At 53.8% G+C, this 23,710-nt stretch overlaps 1 protein-coding gene across 1 annotated transcript; it reads right to left on the bottom strand.

Annotated features, from left to right (window-relative positions):
- Positions 1-1,167: 1,167 nt before the first annotated feature.
- Gnai2 (G protein subunit alpha i2) lies at positions 1,168-22,540 on the bottom strand. The gene is made up of 9 exons (XM_020174403.2): positions 22,281-22,540; positions 6,917-6,959; positions 6,523-6,664; positions 6,177-6,337; positions 3,724-3,852; positions 3,193-3,322; positions 2,954-3,107; positions 2,347-2,560; positions 1,168-1,728 (listed from the first exon to the last, which is right to left on the bottom strand). Exons 1-8 carry the CDS (start codon positions 22,396-22,398, stop codon positions 2,370-2,372), a joined length of 1,068 nt encoding a protein of 355 aa, XP_020029992.1. The 5' UTR covers positions 22,399-22,540; the 3' UTR covers positions 1,168-1,728; positions 2,347-2,369.
- Positions 22,541-23,710: the final 1,170 nt, after the last annotated feature.

Raw genomic sequence — 23,710 nt, 5'->3', positions numbered from 1 at the left:
GCCTCCGCGGGACCCGGTGACGTCAGCCTCCGTGACCAGCCCGACAGAGCCGAGCATGGGCTGCCGCGCCCCCTGGCGGCGGGAGGTAGAAGCGCGGGCCTCAAGAGCCCCACCCAGTCGAGGCCCATCTCCCTGCTGATCGTGGCAGGCTCTGCGTAAGGCTGCCTCTGCTGTTAAAGGCATCGTCCTTTGCATTCAGCGCCCTCCTCACAGGCACTAGGCAAGGCTGCTGCTTCAGTGGAGCCCTCCACAAACAAGCCCTAATCACAGTGCAGCCAATGAGAGGCTCCACTAAGGAGCCCAAGGCGACCATCAGGCTTGGAGGGGAATCTTCTGGGCCTGTTTAGTCAAGGGGCTACAGCCCACCTGACTAGGTGACCTCAATCCCTCACACTGTCTGGGCCTTACCATCTCTTGCAGTAGAGGCTGGCTGGACACCACTTCTAGTCCCAGTGTGCAGGAACTCCTTAGGGGAAAGAGGTCCATAAAAGCTTGTCCAGTGGCTCTGCAGGCTTAAAGACTGTCCCAGACCCAAAGCTGCTGAGAGCTGGGAGAGTGGGGACCTGTTCTCAGGCTCCAGCATGTAAGCTGACCAGTCCAGGCAGTAGCCTGGAAAGTTGAGCACTCAGAGCCCTGCCCCAGGTGGGAGGCTGAAGTCCAGACCACCATCACCCTGGCACGTTTCAACCTTGGTCTCTACCCCTAGGGAGAGAAAAATATCCAGCAGTTTTTTTTTTTTTTCTTTCTACATTTTATTATTTCAAACCATGTGAACAATTCCATAAAACGTGAAAAAAGCAAGGAAGTGTTCAACGCTTGAAGGACCCGGGCCTGGGGCGAGGGCATGAGGGGCCTGGCCCCTCAGCAGGCAGCGGCGGTTCCTAGGTTAGCGCTAAGGAGCTACATTTAGGTTAATGGAGCCTGGGCCCAGGGCCACAGGGCGGGGCCCTCAGTGACATTGGCAGTTGTCTGGAACAGCCCTTGGAACCCAATTCCGTGGAGGGCAGGACAGGGGGCCTCCTGCACAGAAGGCAGCCAGAAGAAGGATGGGTGTAAACACGCAGACACACTCAAGGCACGGAATCACTGGAAGGGGATTTGGGTGGTGCTGGTCAGGATCTGACAGTTTTAAATAGGTTTTCTCTAAAAAGTTTTCTAGGTTTGCAGTTTTCTGGTTTTTTTTGTTTTTTTTTTTCCTTAACTTTTCTTTTTCTTTTTTTTTTTAAAAAGCTACGAGAATGAGCAAGTGGACTGTGATCTCCAGGCATGGTGGCGTCTCACGCTTCTTGTGCTTTTTTCCTTTGGGGCCTCCGAGCGGCAAGGGGTAGGGTGAGCAGGAGGCTCCCTGTAAACATTTGGACTTGGGCTGGGTCAGGGCTGGTGTTGGGCAAAGGGTCCAGGATGCAGAAGTGGATGTCCCTCCAGACATAGGCCTTGGGAGACTCTGCTGGTCCCTCCCACCCCCCACAGAACAAGACAATGGTCAGAAAACCAGAACAGATGCCCAGGAAGGCGGGTACCAAGGCCACTCCCAGCACCTCACACAAGGGCGGGCTTCAGACAGGAAGGCCTGTAGCAAACCCTCCCCCAAGTCTGGAGCTGAGGGAGGGGACAAGGGAGTGAGAACAGAGAGAAAAGAGGGACAAGCGGCCAGGGGTACAGGCAGGGAGCATGGTCTTCTTTCCCCCATCTTCCTCAGGAGCAGGGGGAGCAGAGTTGGCGGTGGCCCTGGAGGTGGGAGAGACAGTTACAGCATGGGTTAGGAGGTAGTCAGGATGTGCCTCTTCCTCCACCTCCCTAGATGATGACTCTCCTTTCCCACCTATTCATTACCAGGGACACAGGAGCTAACTTCTGTTGCTGGGTTATTGGGGGAGGGGGAGTCAGTGGCAATGGTAAAGTCATTGCACCTCCACCAGGGTCATTTGGGCCAGCCTAGGCTAGGGACCCTCCAACAGATCTGAGGAGCAGAGAGCTAAGGATAAGTGCAGAGCTAGTCACATGGTCCCAGTGAGCAGCAGGTGGATGGGTCTTCTCCCACAGCCAGCTTTTATCAGGTTAGGCCAAGAGCATGATTCAAGATGAGAAGGCAATTTTCTCCAAGTAATACTGGACTCTAGTTCTGTCCAGGGAAAAGCCAGACCCTTCTGTCTGGACACTGGGCCAGGCCTCCCCATGCAACCCCACTCCACTGACCTTAATCACCATACTGTGCTCCCTTCCCTCCCTCTCCAGGTTTACCACCACCAGCTGGTCTCCCCTCAGTCCTCAAGTCTGTTCCCTCTCTGGGCTCAAGGGCCCTACTTTGCTCTTCCCCAGTTCCCTGCCTCGCCCACTCTGGCTCACCATCCTGCCAGGCCTGCTGCCCCTCAGAAGAGGCCGCAGTCCTTCAGGTTGTTCTTAATGATGACATCGGTGACAGCATCAAACACAAACTGAACGTTCTTGGTGTCGGTGGCACACGTGAAGTGTGTATAGATCTCCTTGGTGTCTTTACGCTTATTCAGGTCCTCGAACTTGCTCTGGATGTAGCTGGCTGCCTCTTCATACTTGGAGGCCCCTGATGGAGACACAAAGGTGAAGACTTACGCTGTGTGTGGCAGGCAGGCTCCTTTCTGCAATGTATAGCAGAGTTCTGTGCATGTGACAAGCATAACATGTACACAGCATGACTACATGCACATGCATGCCTGTGTGTGTGAAGGGGCACCTAGTGTGTGAAGGATGTCACCAATGTGAACATGTTCAAGGGTACTGTTCCAGGTGTGGGAAGAAGGCCCCACGTGTCCAGACACAGTGTGCATACACACCTGAGTGAAGCATCAATTTTGTATGAGTGTCCCATGGTTTTCCTTTTGTCCAGAGGGGGGCGCCCTTAGGCCATATGGTCCCTCCTGGTTCCTCTTGTAACAGGTACAGCCTCTCCCCAGAGATGGTCCCCACAGCCCCTCACCTGTGTACTCAGGGAAGCAGATGGTCAGCGAGCTATGTGTGATCTTCTCTTCAAACAGGTCCTTCTTGTTGAGGAAGAGGATGATGGACGTGTCTGTGAACCACTTGTTGTTGCAGATGCTGTCAAACAGCTTCATGCTCTCATGCATCCGGTTCTGGGGGCAAGACATCGAGGCTGACAACAGTCACTATGTGCCCCCCACCCCTACTCCCACCTCCACTTTTCTCTCAGCCTCTTACCATCTCCTCATCCTCGGCCAGGACCAAGTCATAGGCGCTCAAGGCTACACAGAAGATGATGGCTGTGACACCCTCGAAGCAGTGGATCCATTTCTTCCGCTCAGACCGCTGACCACCCACATCAAACATCCTGCAGACATAGGGTCATCTTAGTTTCAGGAAAGGGAGCCCTAGGAGAGGCTCCCTGCCTCATCTCACAGGTTGTCAGGATGAGGACAGAGGTCTGCCCAGAGAGGAGCAGCTGTCTTCATGAAATCATCCACCCTCACCCCTGGGTTCTGGACCAAGGCTTGTCTGGATGGAAGGTGGGAGCCTAGTCATCAGGACAGGTTGTAGCCACATGGGACAGGATCAGCAAAAACTGTGAGCAGCTTGTAGGAGGTGACTGCTAACATACTGGGTAACAGGGAGATACTTTCACAAAACATAACCTTGAGAAATCTCACAGCAGGGCTGGGGTGTTGCCCCACCCCACCATCCCAAAGGCTGTTAGGCGCCACCTTCCTCCGCCCTGCCCACACGCCTGCTCACTTAAAGTGTAGGTCCTTGAAGGTGAAGTGTGTTTCCACGATACCCGTGGTCTTCACGCGGGTCCGCAGCACATCCTGCTGTGTGGGGATGTAGTCACTCTGTGCAATGCGCTCCAGGTCATTCAGATAGCTGTGGGTGGGGGGTGAAGGGTCAGGGGGGCTGCAAGGGGCCTCATAACCTGGATCTAGGGCTAGCAGGAAAAGGTCCCTTTCCTCTCACCCCCAATTTCTCAGGCAAAGCCCTTGTTTCTTTAACCCTTGCCTGTTTCACATTCACTGCTGAGCTCAAGAAACTTGGACTCAGAGCCCCTTGTCTCCCACCCATGGAACTGGACTGGAAGAAGGTATGGCCCTGTGGCCCCATCACCCAGAGTCTGAGGTAGGCCTGCCTTGTACAAGATCCAGAGTGTTGGAGTTATAGGTAAAGGGAACGGGAGGGGGCAAATTAGTTTTTCAGGGAAAGGTTCAGGACGCTAATGGGTACAATTATGATACCCGCTGCAGAGTGGCTAGGCTAGCCTAATGTGGTCCCTCGACACGGGGCTGGACATGTTGGGGCCTGCCAGGTCCAGTGGGCTTTTGCCCAGCACCCAATAAAATTTGTGCTCCTAAGGGAAAGGGCATCAACACCTGCTTGGCGGGAGGTCCTAGGGACTCTTCATTACCAGCTTCTTTAATTAGTATCAATGTGACTCCAGCAGGGCCCAGGGACCAGCCCTGCTGCCTGCCTCAACATCCTTGATGTGCTCTGGAGGTTGGGTCTAGGCCATGACATGGTTGCCCTCTACTGGTGTCTAGCTCTTGGGGCAGGGCTGCTGGGGTCAGTAGTTGGGGCAAACCAGGCCAGAGGGAAATGATCTCAGAGACTTAGGGACAGAACAAAAAAACAGGAAGGGCCATGGGGGACCATGACGCACGGCTGTGACTTGCATATCATGCCCGCCCTGTACTGACAGAGTCCCCAGCCCGGAGGCCTCATGGTGGGTCACCAGCCTCCCCCTTCTGCTCAACAGGTGGGTTCATCCTAGGAACCTCCTGCCCACGGCAGTCTTGGAAGACCTCTGTGAATAAGGTTAGGGAATCTCTGCTCTCTGTGGTGTTCCAGTCCACACCCCATTCCTGGGTCGTCTTGCCAAGGTATAAAACATTCTGGGAGAGTAGGGTCTGTGGTCATTGCTGAAATAGCACGAGGCACACAGTGAGTGGGTGCTTTAATGTCTGGGGAATGAAGAAACAGGATAACAGAGAAGTGGAAAGTGGCCTGGAGATGGCTCTATCTCCACCATCCTTGAGTATTGGGAGTGGCAATGGTTGACAGGGCTCACTCCTCCCTGAACAGATGACCCACAAGCTCTGCTGGTGGCTGAGCCCGTTATCTCAGGGTGGGGCAGTACTGAGGCCTGGAGGCCTCTACAGCATTTGGCTATGATCCCACAGTTCTTGGGGTTGGGGAGTGACATGGACAAGTCAGGCCACACAAAGAGGGCAGGAGGAGGCTATTCACATGACTGGTAGGGCTCTTGACCAGGCAAGACCCTCCTTCGGCCCACTCTTGTGAGGTCCAGCCCTTGTGGAGTGGACTCTGAACTGGCCAGGCAGTGGGAGCCAGGGAAGTGGCAAAAACAGAGGGAGGGAGGGGAAGATCAGACAGCAGCCTATTTGGGACCACTGTCCAACACCCATGGATGTCTCCTCTCCTACAGCCTGTATGTTCTGTCCTCCATTGGGTGCTCAGCACCCTGCACTAGTCTTGGGAGAGAAATAGTTCAGAATTGTGGACTAGGCCCAGTGGGTCCAGGCCTGTCATGCCTCTGTGACTCCTGGATTCCCTAGGATTCCCCAACTGAATCCTGGATTCAGCCTCAGGCCAGGAAAGGTCAGAGGTGAGGCCCAGGTTCCAGCCTGTGCATACACCTATAGCCTCAAAGACAGCTTCTTTCCCCTTTGTGGGTTCCTCGCCACCCAACCTGACCTACTGTGTCCTGAAGCATGGCCCTGGAGTTTGCATATGCCATACCCCTGGCCTGGAACCCTTTCCTAAGTCTTCCCCTGGCTACCTCCTGTTCAGAGCTCAGCTGAAGTAGTCCTTCCTCTGGACTTTCCCCCAATGACACTGACACTCTCAGCTGTCTCTGCTTGTGGACTTGTCTGTTCTACTCTTCACTGTCCCTGAAGCCTTGCACAGGGCTTGGAACAGAGCAGTTGGCAGCAAATATTCTTTAGAATGATTATGCAAAGACAGATAAGCCTCAAGTGGCCTGGAAGAGGTACTGTAGAAGCCACTGTGGCTGTTATCCCTCCTGGCCTTTCAATATCATCCTATCCCACACATCACCAAAGCCGTGGTGGACAGTCATCAGCTGCAACCAGAGGCCAGCAAGTACTGAGCTCAGGGTGCTCAGACCCTCCAGTCCAGCCTAGGGTCTAGACCTCCCAGCTCCCTGGAATACTCACTAGGCGGCTGAATCGTTGAGCTGGTACTCCCTTGAGCGGCCAAAGCAGGCCTGCACACCATGGTCAGCCCAGAGCCTTCGGATGACACCGGATAGGTCCTCAGGGAGCATGCCCTGCTCCTCGGCAGCACAAGACAGTGCAAACAGCTGCCTGGCATCATCCTGGGCACAGTGGTGGTAGACAGTGAGCCAGCTGAAGGAGCGTACCCCCCACCCTGCCTATCAGAGGCAGGAAATTCTCTGGGGTGGAGGCCAGGTTGGGGTGCTCTCTGGTTCCCCAGGACAAGACTTGCCCTGAAGACTTTTGGGAGATGGGTGGAGGTTTGGGCAGGGGGATTTGCACATACCGCACGGAGAGGATCAGCAAAGTCAATCTGCAGGTTGCCCATGGCCTTGACAATGGCCATGATGGACTGGATGGTGTTGCTGTAGACAACCGCCCGGTACTGCCGGCATTCTTCCTCTGAGTAGCCATCCTCATGGATGATCCTGACAACCAGCGGTCAAGAATTAGAGGGTACAAGGAGCTCACATGGCTGTCTGGGCTGCTGGGGCCTGTAGGGACCTTTTTCAGAGAGGGAGGAACTGCTGCTGGTCCAATGGGACTTACGGATACAAGACTGGCTATGAGGAAGTCTAGGCCTGGGGAAGACTAGCTGAGCCTGTACTGGATGCAGAACAGGTCCAGAGGAAGAAGAGAAGAAACAAAGTTTGGAGACCGCTTCTGTGCACAGCACTTACTTCATCTGCTTGACAATGGTGCTCTTTCCTGACTCCCCAGCACCTGGAATAGAGGGCACAGTGGTAAGGGCAAGCCCACGGGGCTTGGCAGGCAACTAGTAGCTCAGCTGCTGGTAATCCCGGAGGCAGATCTCACCTTCCACATCAGTGGCACAGTGAGATGGAGCCATTGGGCCTGGTGGGCAATTGTGCTACCAGAGGTATGGCTGGCAGGACCACAGTGGTCAAGGAAACCTACCCCCATGGCACTCTCTGCAGGTTTTACCTCCACTATCCACTGTGGCTCCCCCTGCCCTGGTTGACTTCAGGGAATTTGGCCAGACTTAAGACTAACCTTGTATTCCCTGTCATTTTCATATACACAGGCTTGTTGCCCCACGCAGCTGGGGCTTACCAACATGGTTTTTCGGCAGAACTGGCCAGAAGACACCCTGCATGCTCCAGCAAGGCAATAGTTCCTCTTCTCCCTGAGCCTTAGTTGCTAGGGGACCTAGGCTGGGGCATAATGTCACATTGCTGCCTCCTGGATATGGCCCAAGGCCCAGTCCTCTGCTTGCTGAACCAGATCTGCCCTAAGCAGATAGAGAATAGAAACTGGGAGACACAGAGTCTACCTGATTGCCTCTCATATACTCACATACATTCTCTCTCTCACACACACACACTTGCATTGACTCAAACTTCTTCTCTATCCTGGAAGAACTCCTGCCCCATTATTCTTTTTTTTTTTTCCTTTTTGGTGGTACTGGGGTTTGAACTCAGGGCCTCGCACTTGCTTGGCAGGCACGCTAGCACTTGAATTACATCCCCACCCAGACTCTCCATATTTCTATTCAAGTGGTTCTGAGATTTACTGCCAGTCTCTCCTGTGTTTGTCACAGCAGCCCCATAAGTAGACTATCTTTCTGCTCTCACTTTACAGACAGGGACGTTAAGGCTTAGAATATAAAGTCTTGGTCCATGATCATGCAGCCAGGATTTAGAATGGCAAAGGCGATGCGAAGACCATGATGCCCAGTCCACCCCGCCCATCTCAAAACGTGGCTCAGACCCAGGCCCATGCCCTGGGAAGGGGTTAAAATAAGACTCCAGCCAGGTCTGCTGGTGTACACCCGTAATTCCAGCTATTCTGGAGGCAGGAGGAAGTTCTTGAGTTCAAGGCTGGCCCTGGCAAAGTTATTGAGACCCTATCTCAAACACAAATGAAAACCAAAGAGCTGGGACATGGCTCAAGTAGTACAGTGCTTGCCTAGCATGTGTGAGATGTTGGGTTCAATTCCCAGCACCTAAAAAACAGATAGACTTCCATGTCACATCTTGAGTTAAGACCTTAAGGGATGTAGCCCAGAAATCTGCATTTCCCAAGGAATCTACACAGGAAAGTGTGAAGATCAGGAGGGCCACCCCACTCCCTGGTCAGGGGACTGAGGAAGTAGAGGCAGAGTCCTATGTTGCTCCTCATCCTGAGCTCCAGGTCCTCAGCTGGGTCCCACCCTCCTGCCCAACTTTTGCCCACTGTTCCCTCTGCTCCTGCGCCATTATTGCCAGTCACACCTGCATCTGCCCAGGCATTGCCTTTTGCCACCTCCAGGCCTGTGGTCATGCTGCTATCTTTTCTGGGCAGATACTCCATTCACAGTATGTATCCCAATTCTCCAGAGCACGGTGGCAGGTCTGTCCCTCTGAGCAACTCTGCTACAGGATAGGTGTCGAGGACTGTGTGTTGGCCAAATGTGAGGACTCTGTCCCTACCACCAGCATCCCTTGGGACTAGTCAAGACTCTTCGGCGGATGAAGAGGCTAACACCCTACATGACAAAATCAGCAACAAAAACGGCAAAGCTGTGATGAGTATCCGGTGTGTGCTAGATGATGCTCTATGCCTATTATATTCAGAGTACTTTAATCTTCACAGTAACCCTGAGAGGGAGGTTCTATTCTCAACCCTAACAAATGACGAAACTTAGGCACAGGATAAAGTGGTACAGTTATACTTGCCCAGAATGCAATCCTTCCTAGACTTGTCCTAAATGTCTTATTGCTAATACTTCTTTCTTTCTTTTCTTTGATAGGACTGGGGTTTGAACTCAGGGCTTCACACTTGCAAAGCAGGCGCTCTACTGCTCAGGTCATACCTCCAGTCTGTTGTAAGTACCTGTCAATGCAGACTCTGACCCCAGTCTCCACTGTGTCCAACAAGCAGGCAGGAATGTAGCATTGAGATGGGGTGGCAGACCTTGCCAAGACCAAGGCCCCTGCCAGCCTCAGTTTCCCATCCTCAGACCCACATTTTAGTGGGGAACCTGAGGCACAGCTGTGGTCTTCATAGGAGTGGGTCTGGGTATGTCCCCAACCCAACAGTTGCCCTGAGGGGAAGGGTCTGATCTTTCCTCACAAATGCTACCAGGTGTTTGCAATCACCAGGCTTCCAACTGTCCAAGGCTGCTTCGGCCCTGGGCCCTAGGGGCGCCAGGCCTAGCATCAGGTGTGGGCAGTGGTCAGATAGAAATATCCCTCCCTACTGGACTGTATATGGAAGAGAAACAGGATCCCTCACTCTCCACAGGCTGAATGGGGACATGGAAAGAGCCTGAAAAGGCTGGTGGTGCCGCTCAACCACCGATGCTTGTGTCCCCAGGACCTCAGCATTCACCCAGGCTAGGAGGGTACAGTGGTCCCCTGGCTAGACTTTCTACTTGCTCCCACAGAGCAGGAAAAGGGGTGCATCCTGGAGCAGAGGAAAAACCAGGAGCCACAGATTCTCTCTACCTGGCCACTGGGAATAAACAAGGTGTCTAACTCTTCGATCATTCTTCTGTAGGTGGTGTGGGCCTCTGGTGACCCTGCCCAGTGATGAGATGTGCACTCGAACTTACTTTGCATTTGCTTTTCCTAGCTTGTACCTGCTTTTCCTAGAGCTGGTAGGAAAAGCACAGGGGACAGCAAATAAGCAAGCTAAGCCAGGACCAGGAAACTTGCTCTCTGCCTCATCCAGCTAAGGGACCACTTCTGAGCTCACCTCAAGCCTATTTCCTTTTCCTAAGGCCTCTGAAATTCTGAGTTAGGAGAATCTCTGTATCCAGCAGGAGTCACTGCAAAGACCCCACACCCCCCTTGACAGATGAACTAAACAAGGACATGGAACCTCCATCCCTGAACTCAGGGTGGTCCCTTTGTCCTTCTAGAATCTGTGACTCAGGAGGGAAACAGTGAGAAGCAGGACAAGGGCGTGGTGCTTGCAGCCAGGCAGGAAGCAGGGGGACACTGGGACAGAGTCAGGGAAGAGGCCAGTAGCAGAGTGGGTGGGGCCACAACAGGACATCCAGTTGGAAGAAGGGGGATGAAGACCCTGATTCTCGGGTGGCCCATAGGCTCAGTGTCTCTGGAAGCTGTGGAACAGCAGCTCACTCTTCATTCCCCCAGGTGGGTCCCTTATCCATGAGGGCCTGATGCATCTCCTCTATCAGATAAGTTGGCATCTGGCCCGGAGTTTGCTTATACCCTGCAGATTGTGGGCACTCAGCTCCCCCCAGCCAGCTGCCCTGCGCCTGCCCCTCGGGTGGAGCTCCCCTAGCTGACTCCAGATTGCTGCAGAGGTACTGGGCAGAGGAGCTCAGCCAACAGATGGTGGCAGGAGTCATCCCCTCCTGCCCACAGAGGGCCCCACCAGGTGTACCATCCCCAGCTGAGTGAGACCAGAGGGGCCCACAGAGGTTCCCTGGATGGCCTTGACATTCCCACTGAGCCACATCTCTTCCCACCAAGAAAGACAACCTCTGTAGCCCTTGCCCCGTGGTGCAGCTGCTGGGCCCACAACAGGCAAGCAGTAATCACAGCGGCTGCTCTGCATTAAAACATCTGCTTCTACTTCAAGATGCTGAGCTCCTAGAGGGGACAGGTGGGGGAAGGGAGCCAGTTCCACCCTATCTGCCTAAGCAAGGTCAGCAGGGCCTTGCCACAGGTGAGCCCACAGGTCCAGCCACCTGATCCTTATCCCATGCCTCAGCTTTCAAGTCACTGTTACCTATGTATCCTGGACCCCTTTACCTCCTAGGTTAGGTTTTGATCTGGTGGGAGACAGTGACATGCTGCTGTCCTCTCTGGCTTCAGTTTCCCTGGTCAGGCAGTCCACACTCACTTTAAGATCCCCTCTGGGGCATAGTGGGGTGTCCAGACTTGCCAGCCCTGCTGCCTACTCTTATCCTTCCTGAAATCTCCACAAGCTTCAGTTCCCTTCCTGCCTTTTCTCTGGACCTCATCTGTGAAATGGAACAAAACACTGTCTCCTCCCAGGAGAGGAGTGAGGATTAAATGCAAAGCTCTTCTCACTGACACGTAAGTGACTGTTCAGGTAAAAGTTATCAATTTTTCTACCCGCTGGAAGAATACTGATTTCCCCAAACCTCTCATTTCCTGTTGCCCACAATGACCATGCTGTGCTTGTCACTGTAACAGCAACCTGCAGAGTAGACCACTGTGGTCATCTCATTTGAAAGAGAGTTTCAGAAGGCATTCAGATAAAGAGCATATGAATACCAATGAATGGTGGCTAACAAGCTGATTCAGAGGGGTGGGAGGGTTCCCTGCTGAGACTTAGTTGTAACCTGGGACAGGAGTCAGAGCCACTCACTGAACAGTTTGCTTTCTGCTGTCAGTTTATCCCATCTCTTCCACACACCGAGCACTCCAACACAGCTGAGGCCTCTTTGTCCAGAAGCCTCACCGCTGACCCTGCCCCCTGACTCCACACACTCAGAAAGCTGTGCAGGCTGAGAAAAGGCCTCCCTGGAGGCAGCTTTCTGGTTGGTGGGCTCCCCTGGAACACATGGGGCTGAGGAGAACAGCCAGCTGACGTGGCAGCCTAAGGGCAGAGTTTCTCATAAGCAGCAATGGCTGGGACCACAGGGTAGACTTGGGCAGCAGCCCAGCTCAAACCCACAGCACCAGGCGCGCCCATACTGCCACAAACCCAGTGGGTCTTTGTGGGGAAGATGGGGATGGGCCCTGGGAAGCCCACCCCGAACAGCCCAGACACCACCTCCTACTCTCATACCAGGAAGGTGCCACATCTCCAGCCAAGCCCTGGGTTCTCAGATCATATCACCCTCTCTGCAGCCCTAGGGTCCCAGGCCTGGCCACCACCAGGGGGAGCCTAGTAGCCACAGACACAGTGGAGGTGGGGGCTGGGCAGTGCTGGGGAGCATTCTGTTCAGAAAAGCCTTTCCAGCTAGGGGTGGCTGGGGGAGGTGCCTAGACCCTCACCCACCACCTCCTTCCTGGGAAGCCCCCAGCTGGCTACAGAGATCGGCACACACAGGAACAATGGGAATGGGAGGGAAAAGAGGGGGAGAGAGCCCAGCCAGACAAAGGCCCTTCAAGCCCTGCCCCTGGCGTCTCTTCCTTCCTCCAGGTGCTGCTCTTTGACTCCCTCACTCCCCTCCATGGAGGTTCAGCATTGTCCTACACTGTAGGGTCTAGGATGGGTCCTGCAACACCCCTACCCGTGCCAGTGGCTTGGCTGTTCACCAGGTGCCCTCCCCCTCTATGGTCTCTGCCACTTGGTCTGCCTCCAGCAACTTCCATCAAGGAAACACGAACAACCAGGACCTGCCTTGCCACTGCTGTCTCAAGGATCTCTGTGCAAAGGAAACAGGCTTGGGGTCCTGCCCAGACAAAGGGGTTGCCAAGGTCTATCTCCCTCAGTGGGCCCACCCACTGTAGAGAGAGAAGCTCGGCAAGAGGTAAGGAAGGCCAGCGGGGATAAAGGAGGGGTAAAGAAGACCCCTTGAAGCCAGTCCCGGCAAACAGTTTGCGAGACCCTGTCTTGAAAAAAACCGTCACACACACACACAAAAAAAAGGCTGATGGAGTAGCTCATGGTGTATGCCCTGAGTTCAAACCTCAGCAACGTGGGGTGGGGGGGTGTTAAAAAAAAAAAAAAGAACAGGGAGACATAAAGGGGGTGTCTGTATCTTTCTTCCCCTTTGAGATGTTAAGAAGCTGAAGTGCTCCCTGAATGGGCAGAGAGAAAGAACTCTATCTGACAAAGGAAGTTCTAAAATTTACCAAAATGTCCCTGGGTTTTGGGTAGGCCTACCTCACATCTCCACGTTATAAAAAGTAATAAACAGCACCCATTTTGGGCACCCATATCCATTGCCTAACGATTAGGGGTTTCTAGCTGACATGACCACATGTATTACCTCCTCCACTCCAGAAAGTACAAAAACTACAGACAAGAACCACCATTTTGAATCTTTACTACCATTTCCTGCGTGGGGAACAGGAAATGTTTCTCCATTTTTTCCCATTCCTCCCAACTTTTATCCCATTACATTAAAACAAATCCTTGCTAAAACTTCCACCTTTCTGGGCTAGGGAGGATGTAGCTTAGTGGTTGAGTGTTTGTCTAGCATGCATTAGGCCCTGGATTCCATACCCAGTACTACATTTAAAAAAACCAAACTTCTACCTTGTGAGACTCTTTGTTGTGAGATACCCTGAAACACTTTTCAAGTTACAGTGATTTTGTGTAGAAACTGGGAATCTGAGGGAAAACCCTGATCTGATAACACTAGAAGCCTCTTCATTTAAGGAATATTTTAGCTGTTTTCAAGGTGATTATACTGCTACCACTTCACACTCATTGTGGTAGACCCTGGGTGAGGTACCCGGAGTGTGGGCCTCGTGTTTCCATCTATGAAATGTATCCTTCATTAGGTGTATCCCAAGCTTATGGCCTTCCCTAAGCACATTTCCTAAACTTTTCATACTCACCCAAACTGTCTTATGGCCCACTTTAAGTCTGCAGTTGTCCACATATCTACAGGCCATAGGACTATGCTAAAAACTATAACACTGAAGGTCCTAGCACTGGGCACAGACAGGGTAGAGGACAGCCTAAGGTCACATAGAAGGGAAGTAGGGGATTGGTCCCTCTGGCATCCAGTTTTGGGTGATCACAAGGATGTATGATCTCTGTTCTCTGCATTTCCTTCTGGCTCAAAGGCTTCAGTACTGCTGCTTTGGTTCTCTCCAGCCTGACAACACAAAGAAGAACCTCTGGGAACTTTCAAGAGTAAAGACAAGGCCCCACCAACCACCACAACTCAGCTTTGGAGATGGAAGCATGAGGAACTGGCCTCACTACATATCATGCTGCCCACACCATGGCCGTATTAGCCGCCACACAGTACCATAGAGCCATCACTGAGCTAGTATCTATGGCCAGAGTCCTACAGGAACATTTTTCCCTTCCACTCATTGGCCAATTTCCTGCCCTAACCTCCCCACCCCAGCCCACCCCAGACTTCAGCTGCCTCCCAGCCTTTTTTTTTTTTTTTTTGGCAGCACTGGAGTTTGAACTCAGGGCCTCACGCTTGCTAGGCAGGTGCTCCTACTGCTTGAGTCACTTTGCCAGCCCTTTTTGGTGATTTTTTTTTTTTTTTTCCAAGATAGGGTTTTGTGAACAGCCCAGGGCTGGCTTCAAACTGAGATCTTCCTAATCTCTGCCTTCTGAGTATCTAAGATTACAGGTGTGAGCCATGGATGCCAGGCCTCCTGGCCTTCTTCAGGCCTGGTCTGTCTCTTGAAGATTGAGGGTTGTACCCTGACTGGAAGCGTGGCTCAAGTGACAGAGCACCTGTCTGGTAAGCATAATGTCCTGAGTTCAAACTCCAGTACTAACAAAAAAAAAAAAAAAAAAAAAAAAGACTAGGGGTTGTAGGAAGAACCAAGCATATTAGGGGAAAGTGTGGAGCTAAGTTGTTGACTGTGACATGAGCATTACTTAGCATTATGAAGAGGGGAAACTGGCTGGAGGAAAAGGTGGGAAGTAAAAACAGGCAGCTGTGTATAGGATGAGGTCATGGACAACCAGCAGATTTTGGTTTTGAGCAGCAGATTCATGTAGCCTTGGGTCTCACCTTCCAGGGCAAAAGAGGAATTGAGGCCTCCTGAGGCAGGTCCTCCACAACATCTGCCCCAGCATCCTGACTGACCAATTCTTGCCAGCTGGGCACAGACTCCAAAGGGGTTATGGTGGTTGTGGCAGGTACTCCAACCTGGGCACCTGTACCTGGGCACCTCTCCTTATTGAGTAAGCCATGTAATGTCCTTGGGTCTCAGTTTCCCCATCAGTGAAAGGGTTGTAATGGGGCTAGAAGTATGACACAAGCGGTAGTGTACTTGTCCAGCAAGTGGAAGGCCCTGAGTTCAAACCTCAGTACTGCCACAAAACAAGGTGTGCGGATTGGGAGGGGGGGCGGGGAGTGTAATGTTTGTCTCATCTTCACAGAATTAAGTCAGACTACAAAGATGCACACATGGCTAAGGTTCAAGTAGAGGGAGCTACTGTTATCACCGGAGGGGAAACTGAGGCCCAATGAAGACAACCTAGGCCCAATAGGTAGTGGCAGAGGGAAATCCTTAGGCTGGGCAAAAGGCCCATCTGCCCATCTCAGGCAGGGGAAACCCACAGTGAGCTAATCCTGAGGTTGCTGCTCCATTTCCAGGCATTCATCTCTGCTGTGGCTGGCCTTCCGGCTTTGGAGGGCAATGGCCGCTCAGGAATCTAAGAGCAGCTCTTTGCCTTCCTGCTAGCTCTCCCACTGGTGTCCCTCTCCCAGCCACTACTTCCTGTGACCAAAGGAGGGGCCTGGAATCCTTCTCAGAAGCACCACCTTCTCTGGGATCCCAGGCCCAGAAGTTGCTGGGGCAGGACAGGGACAGAGGTCCCTGGACTGGCCCAACCCAGTGACAGCCAGTAGCCAGTAGTGCAGCCGACAGGAGCACAGATGAGCCTGGGCAGGGTGTTCACCTCCTAGGACTCCCAGTTGGCAAAACCCTGGGTGACCTAGAGCTCACACCTCCATACCAGCACCAAGCAGTCCTCTGGCCTCTTCCTCTTTTGGGCTCCTCCTCCCCCAGCTGCTTCCTCCTTTTCCTCTGATGTGGACACCACTTCCCCCGAGAGGCCTTGTTATGCAGACTTCTTGCCCCCAACTCATGCCTGGGCACAGTAGGTGCTGCTATCAACATCCTCTCTGCACACCCTGAGGTGGTAGCAGTTTTGGGGTCTGAGTACCCTCCAAAGCACAAGGACACCCTCTCCCTAACAAGCTTTCCTGAAATTGGCCCAGCACTCCTTTCTGAACCTTGTAAGCACACTCAAAAGGCCAACACTAAAGGCCCGGCCCAGCAATATTCACTTATTCCTGGAAGATTGTTCCTTCCAAACCACCAAGAGTGGCTACAACCCCAAGAAGCAGCAACGGGGTGAGGGTGGGGTTGGGGTTTAGTAACAACAAGAGCTCCAGGCATGAGAGCTGGGTGGAGCTGGGCAGAAGGGGCTCCACCCTACACCTGTAGCTGAGGGAGCCCCTGGCTGAGACCATCAGGTACCAGGACCACATCAAAGGGCCTAATCCTTTGCCCTCCCCCAGGGGAACTTTGTGCAGTATTTTTAGGTAGGGCCCATCAGCTGTGGCCCGGTCACAACCTATTGACTCTGCCCTCAGTGAACTCCCACACTGGCCTAAGGTGCTAGGAAGGTGAGAAAGCTGCCAGGCCTGCACCGTACACCACCTGCCTAGCCCTGCCCAGCACACAACACAAAGGGGGATGGGAGAGGGTAAAGTGGAAGGGGGATACCCTGGTCCCTCAGCTACTAAAGCTTCCTCCATCCTGTTTCTGCCTGGTGAACCAGTGACTTTTAGAAACAGTCTGAGAAAGACACAGCCAAGGACTGAGATTAAGGGCAGGTATACAAGACCAGGATGCCTGCCTATAGCCTAACTGGCCCTAAGTGCCAGCCCCACCACTACCACCATAGTGTTGGAATGCTAGGGACTTCACTGGGACAGGATCCTAGCTAGCACCACCATCTCTTGTCACCTGGACAAGTAAGTCCTCTTGAGGTAGGCTAGAAGTAGAAAAAGTTTGGGGCTGAAGGTTGCTTGGGGATGGCCCAAACCACACCCACCTGGTCAGGAACCACCCATGCCCCTCCCTGCTCATTGATTATTGAATGCAAATCACCTGTTCCGCTTCTTCCCCTAGGTTATCATAGGTTTTTAAAGCCTACCTAAAGGGCAGAAACATGCTCTGGGCCCCACTATGCTTTCCTTTGTAGTTTCCTTTTCTAACTTTTAATAAATGCCCTTTACACCTACATGTCCTGCCATGAATTCTTTCTAGTGGAACAAGAAGAATTTGGAATTCTTCTGATCACAGACTGCACCAGTGCCATTAACACTCTCGGACAAATAAGTACCTCTCAAGTCAGCCCAATGCAACCCAGCAGGCTGTCCAGGCCCCAAAGGGGTTCATGGCCCACCCCCCATCTAGCGGCCTAGGCTCTGACTCAAGTACCGTAGGTGGCTTGATGTTGCCTCGGGACTTCCAGCATGGGAAGCTTGTGCCTCTCAGCTGGCTAGAGTCTACCTCTAGCCACAGCAGCAGCTCATTTCCACCTTCCTTATCACCTGCTTGGCACACTGCCAGGAGTTTCCCACCCTCACCTGCTAGGGATGCCCCCAGTTGAACTGTTCTTATTCACCTATTCTCCCAGTTCCGGAGTAGTCCATAAAGGACCTAATTTCTGGCTCACTCCTACCCCTACCCAACGTACTTCTCATGTTGGCCCTGCCCACTGGGATGGTGGGCAGGAGCTGAGACTCACAGGGCTGGGTAGGACACAGGCAGACCGGGTCAGGAATGGCTCAGACCCCCCACTCCCTCCCTAGCGTGGGAGCATCGTCCCAGCCCCAACAGGCAGACAAAGCCTCACCCAGTCTGGGGGAGGGGTGGGAAGAGACTCTGAGGCCCAGGCCGCCCTGCCCCCCATTCAAGTGCTAATGAGCTCCAGCCGAAGAGGGCTGGAGATGGGGGGGGAGAATGTCGCCAGCCTGGGTTCCAGTCCACCAGGCACCAAGAGTTCTGCCACACCCTCATCCCTAGGCCCCCAGAGGTTAAATCTGAGGGCCCTGGAATAGTCTGTCACTCTACCTGACACCAATGCTGCACACCTTGGCCTCCCCAACTTGCTGTGAGCAGCTGCCTAAGGACAGGAGAAGGAATTCCCCAGAACCTCCTTACTGCAGCCAGGCAATCTGTAGGATGGAGAGACCCCTTCCCACCACACCCTCAGCTCCTCAGGAATCAGCAAAAGCTCCCCCCTCCCCACCGCCTCACCTATTTCACACACCTCAGGCTTTGAGGCACTGTCCCCACAATGCCTGTGACTGCAGACAGGCACTCCAGACCCCAGATTATGGGTGGAGGGCAGGACTCCAGCCAGGGCTTCACATAAAGCAGGTTTCTTAGCCAGTGCACTAAGTAAAGCCAGGATTCTAACTTAGGTCTGTGACCCCAAGGTACAGAAAGGGTAGGCCAGGAAATATCCACCAAGGTCTTGGTACTCTAGGCCAGAACTCCTGCCTCAGAAGGTTTGCTGAGTTAGTCCTTCTGACCCCAGTGCCTTGCCCTGGTGAATGGTGCTACCTTTTCAAGGCTGCCCAGAAAACCCCACTTCCAGGAAGCCCCCTATTCACAGTCATCTCTAGAGTCTCCCCATTGTCCAGCCAGCCAGGATCCCAGGCTACCCCTCCCATGTATCTTGCAGCTAGGCCAGGCTCAAGGATATTATTTCTCCCCAGGGGTGATGTCCTGTTCAACAGCTTCATGGGTCCCACACACATTTAATATAAGGATCTATAGTATGCCAGCCCTGTGCTAGAGACACAAACAAGACAAAGGCCACAAAACTCCCTCTTTTTTCTTTGGTTAGCTTACTTGAGTCCTTGCTTTGAGCAGTCTCTGCACCAACAGGCCCAGAGCTCCTCCAGCATTGATAAGGTCTGACCCTTATGGCCCTCAGATGGTATTGGATCATCTATTGGACTGTCAAGAGACAGCAGCCCAGTAGTAGACCCAAAACAGCTGAAGTAGAAGGAAGAATGCAAAGCCACCATCCCACACAAACAGTTGGAGTCCCTACTATATGCTGTGCCCTGAGACAGGATACAGGCTGGGCAGCAAGAATTCTGTGCAGAATGGGGTAAAGACTGTCTTTGAGGCACCCATATAACCTGTGATGGGACCAGAAAGAAACAGCCTAAAGAACTTTTCTCTCCGTGTCCCCCAGTCCTGGTCATTGGCCCTACAATAAGCCCTCGACACCTGCCCACAGTATGCCAAACTGTGGCTCAGTAACCTCCACCTACTTATCCCCAAAACCAAGTTCAGTAGATCTAACCTTCATTCAACAGTTGAGAAGTACCCAATAGGCACCAGACTCTGTGCTGGGCACAGGGAAGAAAAGGATACGATGCTGCCCTGCAGTCCTATGGGAGAGCAGCCAGGCCAATACCCAGCTCTGATGGGGGAAGCAGAAGCACTGGGAGCCAGAGGAGATGCTTCACCAGCCTCCGTGGAGCTCAAGAAAGGATCCTGGGAGAAGATCTGAGTTGAGTATTAACAATCAAGCCAGGCATAGGTGGCCTGTAATCCTAGCTATTCAGGAGGCAGCGATCAGGAGGATCGCTGTTCAAAGCCAGCCCGGGCAAATAGTTTGTGAGACCCTATCTTGAAAAAACCCTTCACAAAAAAGGGCAGGTGGAGTGGTTCAAGGTGTAGGCTTTGAGTTCAAGATCAAATAGAAAAGAGATTCAAAGTCCCAAGGGCAAGTCAGAACTGCAGTATCTATACTCTGCAGTCTTCATGGAGCCCAATGGGCACATTTCTCCTTTCTCTGTGACATTGTCCACCAGGGTCCCAAACTCCACCTGGGCATAGCTGGTTGGTTAGGTTGAACTGTGTAGGGGTGGGGTGTACCCCTGGAGTCAGCTCCTCTGCTCCTCCCACCAAGCTGCCAGGAAAAACTACCACATCTGCCTCTGCCCTGGTGACAGTGACTGTGCCTGCTTGCTGGCGGGGCTCCACGGAGAGAGGAAGGGAGCCAGTATGCAGGCGGGGCAGCAGGCGTGGTTCTGGCTGAGAGACAAGGTTGGCTCTTGCCCAGACTGAGTCCCGTTGCCTGGACAGAGTCTCCCGCTACGCAGGACAGGCACCCAAGAACTCTGAACCTGCTACAGCTGGGCTCCCATTGCCACCTTACTCCTAGATGAGGAAAGGACAGCTCATGACAGAACCCCTTCCCAGGCAGTCATGACAGATTGGTTCTGCAAATTGGGTCCTCAATTTCAGGCACAGCTTAGTCTCTCAGCCCCTAGCAACACACCCTCTGAAGGGTCTTAGCCCCACCCCACACTCTCCCAAGTAGAACCTTCAGAAGGTTCCTGTTTGCCCCATCCTGAACCCATTTCACAGAGAAAGCAAAAGCCAGAGGGGGCAGATGCTGGAATGGACTCAGATCCTATACCCCTGCCTGCTGCCAGCCCAGTGTAGAAGGAATTGCCAGGTCCCACCTGGCCTAGCCCAAAACAGAGCTGGGTTCCCCTCAGCAAGCCTGTTGCAATGGGGGAAAACTTTTGATCTTAGGGCACAGAAAAGGCCAGGAGTCTTGTGTTCCGGGACTCTCTGGTCTAGCCCCTATCTCCTCAGTCACCACAATAACTGGGAAGGGGCTGGCAAGAGACTCCAGGCTGGGCACTGGGAAAAGCGGTCCCGGAAGTGCCCTCCCCAGGCCCAGCAGCGGCGGGCATTCCGCCGCGTCGACACCCACTCACTGCCTGCTGCACTCGCAGTAGAGACAGGAAGAGGCAAGCGCCCAACGCAAAGCAGCCCAGGAGGCTGGGCCGCCGCCCCTTCCCGCCCCTTCTCTTCCTCCCCGCCGCAGCAGAGGAGCGGATGCCATTTTGAAACCTCCGGGGCTGTGCCCCTGAGGCCGGGCCCGCCGGGACATTCAACAGATGGGCCCATAATGGACATACACGCTGTTCCTCGGCCGATGGCCCAGCATAAAAAAACCGCTTTTCACAGCCTGGAGGCCCCCAGGCAGTTCTGGAACGGAGGGGCCACACCCCCACCACATATACTGTCCAGCCTACAATGCTGCTGCACGGCTGCCAGGGCATCCTCTCCCCCAACCCTAAGACCCTCAAATCAGCCTTCCACAGGGAACCACTCCTGCTCCCAGTGGGAGGCTGAACACAGACAACCACCAGGCCCTCTGTCTTTGCAAAAGGCCAGTTTGGATGCTCCAAGGCACACTGGCCTACCCCTAGCTGACCACCCCTGCCCCCAGCCCCTCATTCAGCTTGTCCACCACTCCCCCTTACAGGGCTCCTCCAACAGGCCCTCCCACTTTCCAAAGCCACATCCCAGGCAAAAGCTACCAGAAGCCCAGCACTCATCGGCAGATTCTGCCAGCCCGCAGGGGCAGCAATATGTCGGCCGTCTCACCACTTCCACTTCCCCCCATCCCTTCAGCAGCCACCATCTTCCCTGGCCTTGGAAGCAGCTACAGACCTCAACTCCTCCACATTCCCTCCTACTTCCCAGGCTCCCCACTCACCAGCAGGCCTTGGAAACTGGGGAGCATATTCCCAGAGAGTGGAACTTCCCAGAGATGCTTGAGGCCTGGCTGCTTCCCTGAGCATAACCAGTGGAGCCTTAGTCCAACCCTTGTGGGTCTGCCTAACCTAGCCTGAGTGCTCTCCAGACCCTGGCTCCCATTCTCCCAGCACAGTCCACCTGCTCTCCTGAAGAATCTGAGGAAGCCCAGAATGTGGAAGAGGATTTAAGGGAGGGTTTGGTGGGGGGGGGGGTGAAGCCTGCAGAGAGGGATCTAGTGAGCAGGGGGATCTGAAGGGATTCCAACTGGAAAGGGCTCAAGAGCAGTGTTTCCCAGTGTCACAGGTCCCAGTGTCAGCGTGCACAGGTGGAGGATATAGTAAGGAATAAGGAACAGAAGGGGAAGGAGGGAATGGGTAGGGGCCTGGCAGGGGCCCCAGGAGATGCTCATGCTCAATCCGAATAGGGAGAACAGGTGGAGAGAACAGGTGGAGCTTGAAAATGGGGAGCAGGTAAGGTTCTGTGGGTTTGGGTAAAGTCTAGGAATGGACGGAAGAACAAGGCAGGTTCTGTAAGGTGGGTTAGTAAGGGTTGATGGTCAAACAGTCTGGGAGGCTGATGGGGCACTGTTGCTTTTTGTCTGGGAATTTGGTTTCTGGGCTGAGTAAAGGGTTTGAATTAGAATCTAGACTAGGATGTGAGGTCTAAACCAATCGAGAGTTTCCCACTCTTATTTGGGGTCCTGGACAGACTGGGGCTAGAGGATTCAAGCCCAGGTGTGGGATTCCGACCTGGCCTGGGAGTTTGAAGTCTTTGTCACGGAGGTCAAAGTCCTTGTCTAGGGATTTGGGCCGGAAATCAGGAAGCCCAGAACCGGGCACGGGCTCACCTAACAGCAGCAACTTCACCTCCCGCGCCGCCTTCTCGCCGTCCTCCCGCAGGTTCTTGTCGATCATCTTGGAGCGTTCGGCTGCCGCCTTGTCCTCGGCGCTCACGGTGCAGCCCATCCTGCCGTCCGCCGGCCCGGCCCGGCCCCCACACGGCCCACGGCCCGGCTCGGCCCCGCCCGACCCACTGCGCTCCCGCCGCCGGCCCTCTGCGGGCAGCTCTCGGGTCCGCAGTTCCGAGCGACTACGGGTGGCGCCTTCCCGGCCACCCCGCACCGACGGCGGGGCGGGCCAGGGGTGGGGCCCAAGTGAGCCAAACCCAAGACTGGGCTGGGGCGTGTCTGGAGGCGGGGCCAAAGGAAATTCGGGGCTGGCGATTGGATCGAGGGTGGAGCGAAGAGGGGCAATTAGGCACCGCCCAAGCTCGGGCGCGGGCTGCAGGCGGGGCTGCGCCATTGAGCCACCGCGGGGATTCGGCTCTGGGCGGGCTGCAGGCGGAGCCGGACTCCGATTGGGTGCTGAATGCCTGGAGCTCCGCTTCGGGAGGGTGATCCCGTAGCCTGAGGGGGGGCACGGGCCGAACAGAACCAACCCTCTGAGCTTTTGCAAGTTGGGCGAGTAAGGCGGAGGAGGCGTGTCTTCATCACTTAGTGAAGTGATGAACAATAAACCTGTTTTGGAATCTACTGAATTCGGAGGCTTTCTGAACCGCGGTTTTCCTTAAAGCAGCTTTTCTTTCCTTTCTCCGGTTGCAGCAAGTCAAAAATAAAAAGTCCATTGCCACCTCTACCCCTTTGCCTCGACTGTCTCCCTCAGATGGGTGTCCAACGCTCATTCCTCCTTCCCTGAGGATGGGAAGGGTGCCGGGAAGCTTCTACTGCAGGTGGCCATCCTGGATTCCAGCCGGAGACCAGGCAGCCATGACCCTGGAAGAAGAGAGCTAGAGGGAGAAAAAAGGGAGGGAAGCAGGAGAGAAAGTTGCCACTTGATTTCTGGAAACAAGATCTCCATGTTCGTATGGCCTGTTCCTTCCCTTTCACGACCTGATCACCTCAGGTGGCCTCATTCTCATATCCCATCCTCCAGTAGCTTGTCGCACTGGACAGTGGCTACAATCCTACAGCTGGGCAAAGATGGAGTGGAGGCAGCAGTATTTCTAGTGAATGTTTCAAATCTTTCTGATCCTGCTCGCCAGGAGATGTCTAAAGTACCGACCTTAGTTGGACATTTGAAGAGTCTGCCAAGAATTATATTGAAAGGTATCCTCTGGCCCAAGTGCCATGAGCCCAGGAAGCCCAATCCCAAAGACAGAGAAGGTCCCAAAGCCAGACAGGGAGCTGGCCAGCAATGGTAGGTCACCCAACAGCCTTGTTTAGCACAGCTGCCCAATTTACTACCTAGGCAGACACCTGTTCCAACTTCCAGTCCTCAG

This window comes from Castor canadensis, chromosome 17, assembly GCF_047511655.1.
Source record: "Castor canadensis chromosome 17, mCasCan1.hap1v2, whole genome shotgun sequence".
Taxonomy (NCBI): Eukaryota; Metazoa; Chordata; class Mammalia; order Rodentia; family Castoridae; genus Castor; species Castor canadensis.
Note: the sequence above shows the minus strand (reverse complement) of the source record. Positions and strands in the feature narration are given on the sequence as shown.

Coding starts and splice junctions, on each gene's coding strand:
- Gnai2 (XM_020174403.2), bottom strand. CDS start 22,398: ATGGGCTGCACCGTGAGCGCCGAGGACAAGGCGGCAGCCGAACGCTCC. Junction 3,853..6,176: donor CTCAACGATTCAGCCGCCTA/GTGAGTATTCCA, acceptor CCCCACCCACAG/CTATCTGAATGACCTGGAGC. Junction 2,561..2,953: donor CTGCTTCCCTGAGTACACAG/GTGAGGGGCTGT, acceptor TGTCTCCATCAG/GGGCCTCCAAGTATGAAGAG.